The sequence below is a fragment of the Sinocyclocheilus grahami genome, unplaced genomic scaffold, assembly GCF_001515645.1.
Source record: "Sinocyclocheilus grahami isolate Dianchi unplaced genomic scaffold, SAMN03320097.WGS_v1.1 scaffold39.1, whole genome shotgun sequence".
NCBI classification, from domain to species: domain Eukaryota; kingdom Metazoa; phylum Chordata; class Actinopteri; order Cypriniformes; family Cyprinidae; genus Sinocyclocheilus; species Sinocyclocheilus grahami.
In genome coordinates, this window is record NW_015505218.1 from 645,711 (window position 1) to 658,176 (window position 12,466).

The following is a 12,466-nucleotide window of genomic DNA, read 5'->3' on the forward strand; positions in this document are numbered from 1 at the left end:
TGAAATTTTGTTATTGACCAAATACTTATTTTCCACCATAATTTGCAAATAAATTCTTTAAAAATCCTACAATGTGATTTTCTGGATTTTTTTCTCTCATTTTGTCTCTCATAGTTGAGGTATACCTATGATGAAAATTACAGGCCTCTCTCATCTTTTTAAGTGGGAGAACTTGCACAATTGGTGGCTGACTAAATACTTTTTTTCCCCACTGTATATATATGTAGGTACTGTTTGATTTAAAAAAAAAGTTTTTCTGACCCTGAGACTCAACTAGTTTCTGCAATTCTCCAGCTGTGGTCCTTGGAGAGTCTTTAGCCACTCAAACTCTCCTCCTCACCGTGCATTAAGACGATATAGACACATGTCCTCTTCCAGGCAGATTTGTAACATTTTCTGTTGATTGGAAATTATTAATTATTGCCCTGATTGTGGAAATGGGAATTTTCACTGCTCTAGCTCTTTTCTTAAAGTCACTTTCAAATTTGTGAAGCTCAATTATCTTTTGCTGCACATCAGAAATATATTCTTTGGTTTTTCTCATTGTGATGGATGGAAATTTGGCCTTTGTTTTCCCTTCTATTTATATTCCTGTGAAACAGGAAGCCATGGCTGGATAATTTCATGTTCATAATCACCCTGGTATGCTCAAAATTGTAAATATGAATGGGAATACACTTCACAGATATTTTACTCATAAGAATTTCTAGGGGTACCAATAATTGTGTCCAACGTGTATTTGAGAAAAAAATATTTATGTCATAATGATATTTCCCCCCATTTTAAATTCTTATTCTCCAATGAAAGGTTAGATTTATGTGATTTAAAAAAAAAATAAAAGATCAAAATGATTAACAATGCAGATTTATTTTCACTGCCTTCTTTTGATCATATTTACCAAGGGTGCCAATAATTCTGACCACGACTGTATATATATATATATATATATGAAGAGATAACATGGTCATGCGATCAATAGGAGATAAGGGCAGTGTTACTTGTTTGAATAATATATATATATAGCTATGTGTGTGTGTGTGTGTGTGTGTGTAGACAGATATATATATAAAACATTTTTTTGGCAAAAAATATACTTCACCTTTAAAGACAGAGCAGCTGTACGAGACTGTAAATATGTGCAGCCTGAATTAGGTTTGTGAGGTCCATTCAGTATTCTATTTGCTCACACTGTGAGTGTCACAAAGAAAATGTTAATGTATGTGTGTGATTTGTGGAGTGTCCAGATGGAAACCATGCAAAGGAGAGGGCCAAGGTCATAGGAACACACACACACACACACACACACACACACACACACACACTAGAATCATTCTTTACGTAAGTTTGGTAACGCAGATGGAGATGCTCAAAGGGGGTGCAGCCTATCATTAAATGTTTGTGCCTTAAACCAAACTGGATATTATTCAGTTAGCTATTAAAAAAAACAACAACTGTTGAAGACAGTTTACATTAACGCCCACTACCTAGCACCTCTTGTGGCAATGTTGAGAATACGACGGATACTAGCATTGCATTATGGATTGCATTGCAATAACATGCATCACACTTGCACAAGTAGAAGTGTTTATGTTCACATATTTGTGTAGAGTTCTGAACTGTTTCATTAAGTCAAAGATGTGGCAGAACAACGTTTCTTTACAACAACTACAAAAATAAAAATTAATAAAAACAATGCAAAAACATTGTTTCTTAAATTGACCCATCACAAATGCTCCCTTTATATTTTTGTGCAAGAAACTCAATATCGAAGTAAACGACACACACATATATATGTTTATATGTATGTATAAAAATACATCCACCATTATGCATTATCCATGGACAAATCATTACCCCTGCACTTTTCTTTAAAGGTCATTTGGCACAACTTATAATTTGGCTATAATCATGTTGCATGGCCAAGGCAGTCACATAGTCATAAACATAGCAGTTTGTTTTGAGGCAGGCAGCTTCATCAATTCACTTGTTCTCCAGCACAGCACTTTACTTCAGACGAATTTTGACTTTATTTTCTGCACTGACAGTTACGGTATGACTTTTATTGCAAACATATATCCATGATGCACATCTTAGTAACTGTGAGACAGTAGAAAAATGCCCTGATATAGAGGACATTGAATCGGTATGTCAGAGAAAGCAGTTTTCTGCGTCATTTTTAAGTCAAGAAGTGTCGCCCTAACAAGATTTAGTGGGATACCAGTCATTCCCTTTGACACGGCTTACTGTATGTCGCCTATGTCCTTGTTCTATCAACCTTTTGGTATTGAATCACAGTGTAATACGACATAAAATATCTAGCATGTGTGACGTGAGTACAACAAGCATGACGTGACGAACCACCAAGAGGAACAAGATTGATGTCGTCCAAAAAAAACAAACAAAAACACCCACACTGTCCTTAGAAGACGATGTTCATCTTATACTATTACAATAATAGAAGCCTGACATGTGTACCTATGATGTCCTTGAGCTTTCCTACTGCAGTTTCTCATACCATAACAAGAATAAGGCATTTTTTAAAGAACAAGTCACATATCAAACCCAGACAATTGTGAAAAGAAACCAGAAAACTCAATAAGATTACGTCTACCAGCTCCACTAACCACAAGGTTGTGTCAGATGCTTTGGGACATGCAGAAAAAAGCTGGATTCATTTCTTTTTTTCTTTTTAATACAGTATATACAGAGAGCCTGGCAGATTGTACATTAAACATTTAGAAAGCTGCACACAAGATGGTACATCTAGCAAAGCTAGCATAAGGCTAGTGTTAGTAGCCAAGATGCTAACCATTCAACGTGATCCAGAAATTTTAGACCTGAAAAACACACAAGGGGGACTTCAAATGTGTAAATCAAGCTTTAAAGCAATAGCTTAAGCAGTAAATCAGCACAATTTAGAAAGTTTTTCAGTCAGAATTCATCAGTGATAACCAATTAGCATTTGTAGTGCTGTACTACAGTACATTTTACTGTCACCCTCTTGAACATTAAAATTTCACTGGTATTACCCTACATTTGCATGTAAAAAGCCAGATGTCGCACATATTAGACAAATATGCCGACAAAGTTTACAGAAGTAATGCTTTTGGTAATGAACACGACTACGTTTCCCAAGTATCCTATTTCAAGTAGGCTGACAACATCTATAAAAATAAAAAAAAACTTTTACTTGTTCTTACATTTGAATAAACTATCATGCCACTACCCTAATAGCACACGTAGAATACATCATGGAGATGTTTATTTAACGTGCACATTTTCACCTGGAAGATCAATTTTTTTAGTTTGCTCATCTATAGACATTTACACATGTCCTCAAAGCAACTGTATGCAACTTATATACAGTTGATTTAAGATGTTTATGATTTAGAATATTTGTAAAACTGCTTTTTAGAAGATGTTTAGCAGATGTTTTCCAAATGAAGAACTCTTTAAGACGTCTTAGAGATGTACGTGTGCCATCTGGGTTAGTTATACCCAATGTTGTTTTTGCAGATTTGTACTGATGCTATAAGCGTTATACTGTGTACTGTAAAAACATAGATCACGTATGCTATCAGATATGTAGCTAGCATAAATGGATTTAAATTCCTATATAAATATACTTCTTACATGTGGTTTTATTTATGATTTGTTCTATTTGTGTCAACAATCAATACCAACATCAGTTAATCTAGCCCTACTATAGCTCAGATGAGATGTGAGGAGCCTACGGATATGCACTCCAGATATTGTATTTGGTTATTTGAAGGGCCATTATGAGATACAAAAACATAGAGCCTCCTGATAACACAACAGCATATGTGGTGATGTAACTAATGAATAGATTGTCATGCATTCATTTATTCTTAACACATCCTAATGTATGAGAAAAACAATCTTATTATTATTTAGAATATTAAAATAAACATGAGTTCTATCTATTAATTCGCAAATATATCCACTGATTAAAACTTAAAAATATTGAATGTCTTGTGTCTGAAGCTACTGATCAACAGCCACGTTACAATTTTATATATATATATATATATATATATATATACAATCGCTAGGACCAATTTCTCCATACTTAGGTTACTTTTTTTATAACGTCACACAGCCAGCAGTCTGTGGGCTAAAATGTGGATAATTTTTTCATTGCTTTGGCACAAAATACAATACAGAAAACCTGTAAACATGGACATTGTATTTTTATGAGTGACAAAGTATGTTGGTTGGATGACAACCTTTGAAAGAGTTATGGAAAAATGAAATTATTTGAGACATGCATAATGTGTTTTGGTATTTTTACTGCATTTTGGATGTGAAATTTGCTAATGTAACAGGTGGAAAGCTAGTTAGGAGAATTGTGTGAAGAGTTTAGAAAAGTGACCTAAGTATTTAGAATTCGGTCTTAGCGGTTGTTAAAAGAAAATAAAAAATGTTAGTGTACACTGTTCATGAAATGAATTGAATGAAATGGCAAAGGTAATGTTTTTTTGCTTAATGTAGCTTGCTGTCACATAAGTATATACTTTACGCAACTTTTTAGTTTATCTACAAAAATGTCTCTATTTAAATTCACATGTAAACCTGGCACTTTCTACGTGAATGCAAAAAGATTGTTTTTTTCGAAATCGAGATGCATAATCAAATTGAACACACTAGGAGAAAGAAATAAAATCATAAGGGAACAATGGCGATAACAGCATATAAATATGCACATATCCATGTTGAGTGCATGTTCTCATATTATCTTAAATATATGCTTAAAACTACAACTACATTTTGCATGAAATTTTACAGACAGGAATCTATGAAACTGGCTTGCAATTGCCAAAATATTAATATTAATAAAAATAGTGCATTCACAAACATGAATACTGTATTGTCCAAAACACACACACACACACACACAAAATAAATAAATAATAAAAATAATAATAAAAACGCCACCAGTGTAATGATCTACCAAAACCACCAACACTTCAGCGTGAGGTTATGGAAATGCATGTTCCTCCTGTGTGGCACTGGCCCAAATCTAAAATCCAGTCTTTATATTCTTCACAGCTGAAATGTTTCATAGCATTTCAGATCCTCAGATGAGGGTCTGATGCACACTGCTCATACTGGCCTCAAACAAAGAACCGTTGTCTGGCCCAGTGCCTTACAGTCAGCCGTCAGCACTAAATCAACTCACATGCAGGACAGCTCTGAGCTTAATACCATCCTGTGAGAGTTCAATCAACACTGACGTTTTCTTTAGGCAGGCGTAAGCTTGAAGACAATGTCAGCATGTGCCAAACTATTCATCTCTACGGCGAGTGATTAAAAAGGCACACAGTTTATTTATCTTGGAGCCTGCTCATGCTGTTTAAACAATAAGAGTCACTGGACAAAAAATGCACTGATAGACCCATGGGGATGTAAACACATATCTAGATGACACTACTGATATAATACTCTGGGTTTGCAAAGAGTCAAAGAACAGACAGTTAGTAATGATGCGCCTAGGGACATCGCTACTGGCTGCTGAAAGGCTACAGGTTCTTGCCGATGGCGACTGAAAGCCAATGGTGACTGATGTTTTTCTTCTGATGATACACAGTGTGAGGAGTGGAGGAGGGATTTAGTGGGTAAATAATGGCCATCTGTACAAGACCAGCAATACTGTCATACTTTACTCATGCAACACATGAAATGGCAAATACAAAAAAAACAAACAAACAAAAAAATCTACATGGTTGCTTAAAAAATGAAAATGAACACAGTAGCATCATGTTACTGATTAAGACTGGACTGGCAGTTTATTTATTTGTTTCTGGTTTCCATGTTCATTTCTGTGGGCTGGACCGGTTGATGGTCGGCTTTCTGTTGACGTAAGTGGCCCAGTAAGCCAGGTTGAAGATGAAGAAGAGCACTGGAAAGATGATACGAGAGATCTTGTCCACTTTGCTGACACGATTGTATGACTTTCTCCCACCCTCCGGCACGTATTCCCCATCCATTTTGGGCAGCCGGATCTCTCGGACCGGCTGGGATGGGGTGGACGTGGATGTGGCACTCTTGGAGACGGTTGTCAGTCCGGGATCTTTGGCTACGCTCATGCTGTAGGTGGTTCCCACGATGTTGAAAGTGTTGTTGGTTTTCTTGGAGAAGGAAGCCGACTCTCGCCTCTGTGAAAGAGTCAAAAGGAAAAAAATAGAGCAATAAAAACACCTTATCTTGAGCAAAAGTGAAGCATTCATCTTACTAATGGACTCTCTAGTAAATCCCTGTTTTCCCTTACTGCACAATTTTTTATATCAGGGATTAAAGTTCTGTCGCTACGATGGATTTCCATCAGTTCATAAAGACAAATAAGCTACTAATCATATGAAATTAGTATTAATAAATTAATTTGTACTACAGAGGTGGCACAGAAGAACACAAAAGTGGATTGTAGGTTCATTTTCAGACGTTTAATGAGGCTCAGAGGTGGCATGAGTGCAATTAAATTCATAAATTCATGTGGAGAGTGTTTTAAATATAAAATTTTGAATACAGAAATAACTGAAATTATAAGCTAAAAATTAAACTAAACTAGTCACTGATTTTATCATGAATCAGTAATTCAATTGATTCGTTCGAACGGCTGAATCATTCAGGAATGAAGCAAGTTACTGTCTTTATGAACTGACGGAAATCCGTCGTAGCGACGGATCTTTAATTCCTGCTATATACTTGTATTATTTTTTGTTTCTTTATAGAAGTGGGAAATACATTCAGTGCAGTAAGAAAAACTATGTATTCATGACAGCATATCTAATTTTAAAGGTAAATCCAAATTCTTATTCAATGTGCTGATGACAAATTTAACGTAATGACATTTTGGCAATCGAATCCATCTGCAATAATGTATAAACAAAAATATTACTATATTAAGCCATAATATAGCATGCACAAGAGAGAATGCACTAAGAATAATTTATAATACCATTTGCACAGTTTTAGCACTCATTTTAATCAAATAATTATAGAATCAGGTGCACTGGTACAAACATGTTTACAAAATCTGTGCTAAATGTATTTAACACATTGCATTTCCCATATTTAATTGTTAGATGCAGCAGATTATTATAATTTCAGTGCATTTCAGCACAAATTAGGACGTGCTCGTCCATACACGTCCAAATATCTGGGTACTGTTATGACTGCAGGCCGATAAATAGGCTTTTGCAGTTTGCTTTTGACAAATGCTTTGATTAGTTGTCCAAGGCTCTTGTGGGAAACATCTCAGGGACTTCCTCAGCCCCGTAACAAAATATCAAGGATTTTGTAAAAAACAAAGGAAAATAGCTTCAAGCAATATGCATCAATGGTATATATTAATACATAAATTAGAACATTAGAACAGATTGCTTAAAGCAATCACAAAGGCTTGTTACATGCAAAACAGTCAAAGGTTTACATTGCACCGTGACAGAAGGTGGCCACGGGCTATAGAGAACATTTTGTAGTGTGAAGGACAAATTCACTAAAAAGTTGTATCTTTTGTGTGTGATATTATGCATTGTGTTCATAAAGCATCCATGCCACAGTTTAATCAGGTGCTTTCTACACTGATGTAGCATTGCACCATGTATAGTTTTGATGAACTGTATATAATAACTTTATAAAACAGTTAGTTTCAGTCCTTTATTCTGATCCCCCGTCAACAAAAGTCTTTTTATATGGGAGATCAGACATTTTCTCATGCTGAGAGATAAGCAGATATATGTGAGAAAATATCATATATGCTGTTGAAAAATAAATGAGATGTACAGCTCCTATTCTCTGTTTTTATTTGAGCTACATAAGATGAGGCACGTTACACCGGAACATTCTCTTGCCATTTACTGTCACTGTCAGGAACTCTTTTTTTTAGCAGAAGGATATGATTTAATGAATGCAATTAAAAAAGTACCAATACATACATTTTTATGGTTGTAATATTTGTATTATGTGATAACCGTTTTATAAAAGCAATAAGGTACTCGAGGCTGTATTGTAAATAAGCCACAGCTGAAGGAGTTGCAGTGACAATAAGGAAAATAAGCCCTGGAAGCATACAGTCATAGAGTTCTGTCTGATTTTTTAAGCTGTTTTCCTCAAAGGGACCAGAAAAATGTCCCCACTAGGGCAAAATATACTGATATTAATATCCTTGTGCTTATGGGGAAATTTGGACGGCATAATGTAGGGAATACCAAGTACCCCCACACACACACGCACGCACGCACGCTGGGTTTCCATGTTTTATGTGGACTTCCCATAGGCATAATGGTTTTTATGCTGTACAAACTGTATTTTCTATCCCCTTACTCTAAACCTACCCTGTACACAAAACTTTCTGCTATTTTATATTCCAAAAAAACTAAAAAACATTCTGTTAAATTTGTAAGCTTGGACCACACACACACACACACACACACAGAGGTGGTCTAGTTGTAGCTTCCAGGTCTCTATAGGAATATCTAACCAGGCTTCATTCTTGAGTCACAATCATAGGAGGAATGGCACAGCAGGAAACATTGTATGCCAGTAAACAAACAGAGCCTCTGTTAGCAGGCTTACACAATAAGAAACACAGAAGCTGTCTAGTGTAGTCTAACCACAATAATCTACAATGCTTTATTACATGCATGTACTGTATAGAGCTCCGAAGGTTGACGTCACGCACTTTAAACTCCACCATTTTGGCAGGCAATCAGGAGAACGCTAGAGCATTGGTATCGACAGTTGTACAACAATAATTTAAAACCAGACTATTTAGACCTTACTCTTTCAACATGGTGGACAGCTGCTGTGCGCCAGGATGCCAGAACAGGCAGGGGAAAGCTAGGGTTGCCAACCGTCCCGTATTAGCCGGGACGTCCCGTGTATTGGGCTTAATTTATGTGTCCCATACATGACATCCCTTGGTCCGTTTCTTGCCCCATCACACAGTATTCGTTAAGTAAATCAGAAAATCCTGAACATAACTGTTCGAGGAAGGCTGCAGAAACTTTTGCTGGCTGATCGCTCCCGCTTAAGTGGCGCTCACGCTTACGCTGTAACGTGGGAGGCGTGACAACGGAGTTGAGGATCCAAATGCAGCTTTTATTCACAAGAGTGGTCAAAACAGGCAGGGTCAAACACCAGCAAACAGGTACAATCCAGGGCGAGACAAAAGAGCAATCCAATAAACAGTCCAAGGTCAAGAAACAAGAAGGAAAGGCAAGGAAATACAGAGACTCGGAACAGGGTACAGGCTAAACAATAACCAGCAATGTGTGTGTGAATGAGTGCAACCTTTATAGTGTCAGTGATAGGAAACAGGTGTGATGCAATAATAAGTTCCTACTAATGTGAGACATCTGTGAACTGATGATGAGATCTGACGAGAGACAGGTGATGCACTTGATGAGTCCGGGCAAAGGATTATGGGAAATGGAGTCCTGAGTGAATGACAAGGTACAGAATGGAGTGCCCTCTAGAGGAGCTCATGGGCACTCCAGCTGGAGATCATGACATACGCCAATTCCGTCCGTGTTTTGACTTTGGTAAATCAGTTTTGGCAAATACAAACTACGTGATTATTTTTCATGAGTCCAACATCCCGCCGTGCAAGAAAACATGCAATCTACCCGAGACGTGATAAATAAGGGAAGCCGTCTTTTATTGCAAAATAGAGAAAAAAACATTTTACATTTAAGTAAGCTTCTTAACCATGTAGTCTATCTCACACAAAATGACCAATAAAAAAAAGTGTCAAGCACCAAAAGCAGCACATATTAAATATATAAGTTATCTTTAATTCAAAAATACGCATTTTCATATATATATAATATACGCGATTGTCCCATAAAGCAAAGGGGAAATTGTTTTACCGTATTCCTAAGGATCCCGATAGACGACTAAAATGGTTCACTGCAATAATACATGCTAACAACACAAAATTTGGGATTAAACGGGTAAGATTTAATGACATTTATGATGTCTACTGTACTCACAATGATATAGCTATGCTGGCTTACCTACAAGGACAGCTAGGGTCATTTACGTTAGCTAACAACACATTTGACTTACCCTTCCAGTGACGACATAGCAGGCTGAATATTCATCAAAAAATTCGATTGCGTCCATTTGTACCCCTCCAGACTTTTGTAGGCTTTTAAAGAGTCTCCGGAGTAATGTTAGGAGGGAAAGTTGATGAGGTAGTTGTAGATATCAGGATACTGCCGGTCAGGAAATCTATCCGTTCCTTTATTGATAGGCTACACGTTAAAAGCACCACGGGGGCATTATAGGGATCTGTTATGCTTAATCTGTTAAGTTTTGCTATGTGCAGGTCTATGTCTAGTACGCAGTGAACTCTGTTGCCTTGAAACTCATGCTGGCGCCATTCATTTCATATTCGCTCCCGGCTGTCCCTGCCTGCCAGCATGGTGGTGTAAACAGAATGGATCACGTGACGTCCGGAGCTCTACACACATTGCATATGATGTTGCTGTTAATTTGTATTTCAAAATTCTTCTAAAGGAATAATTCACCCACAAAAACGTTTTTAACTAACACTCATGTCATTGTAAATCTGTATGACTGTCTTTCTTCAGTGGCACACAAAAGGAGAAATTTATCAGAATATCACTCTTTCCCAGTCACTAAGGTTGAATGATAATGGGAACTGTCAAGCTCTTAAAATAAAAATATAATAAAATAACTTTTGGGTAAACTACTTCAGTCTAAAGTGGTTTGATAAGAATCACACAATTAGCTGATTCGTGGCTGGTTTCAAAGATTTTTACTTCCTTTATTAGTAGTAGAAAATAAGAATCTGTAAATGTGTCATTAGGTTACACACTGAGGATTTTGCTGCACGTAGAAGAATTTGATATCATGCTATCAGACGCTATAATCCTCACTCATTACGTAGTAACTTTGTGCAAACATTTTCACTTTTAGTTAGACCTCTGATCAACTGTTCAGAAAATAAGCTGGTAAGATACAGTGGATAACATGAGTCTAATCCTCTGTGATCATCTATGATTTAATATGCAGAGTCAGCTTTACAGGACATGAGTGATTTTGATGAAGTGGGCTACCAAAATCTGCTTGTTTGACAGTTATAAGAATAAACTACATTAAAGTGGTGCTTACCAGCACAAAACTCATCGTCACAGTGCTATGTGGTTATGAAGGTATTTTTAAAGATTTCTTAAGTGGTTGTTAATGTATTCTGGGTGTTTACTAAGCCACTGTTTAGTCAAAAAGAATCAGTTTGAATGCCTCCCCCTCCCTTTCGAAATTCACTCTCTGGACTCAATCCCCTTGTGTACCCCATTGCCAGCCCTAGTTACTAAATGTGCTTATATTGACCACCCCAATGCGTAAATATTCACTGTCGTTACACACACTGTAGTGTCACAAATTTTTACCAGGATTGACAAGCCAGTAAAGAAAAACAAAGCAATTAATGTAAATACTACGATGCATTGTGGTACAAGAAGAGCAAAGGAACTACTGACACCAACAAAAACAAAAAATGCTCAGCTTAGAGTTCTGCGCTGGGAGATGCCAGACCATTGGCCCTATTTTCTGATGCCAATATCTGTGCTAGGGATCTCACAGTAGAGACTGCTGCATGCTGCTTCCCAATCACAGACAATCGATCCCTGCTACTACACCAGCACCTGAGTCTCTAAATCACAGTCTAGGCTTATGTCAGCATTAGTAAAGGATCCCAAATACAAGCCCATCATGACCCACACTGATACAACTGTTACTTTTAGCTTAGGTCTCATTTGCATTGGGTATTGGCAAGATAAGCTCCTGGAGTTCACAGAGAAAATGCTTAGAAGAGAATTAATATGTGATCAACATTACAACTGCTGAACAAGTAGAGAGTACAGAGAGAGAGAAAGAGAGAGAGAGAGGTCTTGCACAACATGAGCTCCTGAACTTTCTAGAGTTTCTTGCTTCTAATATGAGTTAAACCAAAGATAATAACACAAAATTAACAAAAAATGACTTGCTGTCAAAGATAGTGAAGAAATTAGGAGAAAATCTCTTGAAAACAAGGAAAGTTTGTGGAACCTAAACAAAAGGACACTGGACTGGGCCCTACAACAAGGCTTCAGAAGGAAACAAACACAAAAAACAACTGGAAAATAACCACTTACAAACTTCACTGAATTAACAAAAAGGATTATTCCATCTTAAAAAGGATTTAACTGAAAGAACTGAAATAGAAATAACCTTTCTATCTACAAACAACAAGGACCAAACAATTGCAAAAGGACAAACCAAACCAATAGGCCCTCAACTTTCCATTTGATGGAGGTAAGACTACAAGAGCTCTAATTCAACTAAAATAAAATTTATAAGCAATTTGTCAAGAAAAATGTAACTAAAAAGGGACACTTTACACACACACACACACACACACACACATATATATATATAT

General features: G+C 36.7%; 1 protein-coding gene across 1 annotated transcript in view; it reads right to left on the reverse strand.

Moving 5' to 3' along the window:
- Positions 1-4,899: 4,899 nt before the first annotated feature.
- Positions 4,900-12,466, reverse strand: part of LOC107581895 (gamma-aminobutyric acid receptor subunit alpha-3-like) — a 42,694-nt gene continuing 35,127 nt past the window's right edge. Inside the window, exon 4 of the mRNA XM_016267573.1 lies at positions 4,900-6,176. Coding sequence (XP_016123059.1) covers positions 5,835-6,176 — 342 coding nt within the window. The 3' untranslated portion in view covers positions 4,900-5,834. The remainder of the gene's footprint in view (positions 6,177-12,466) is intronic.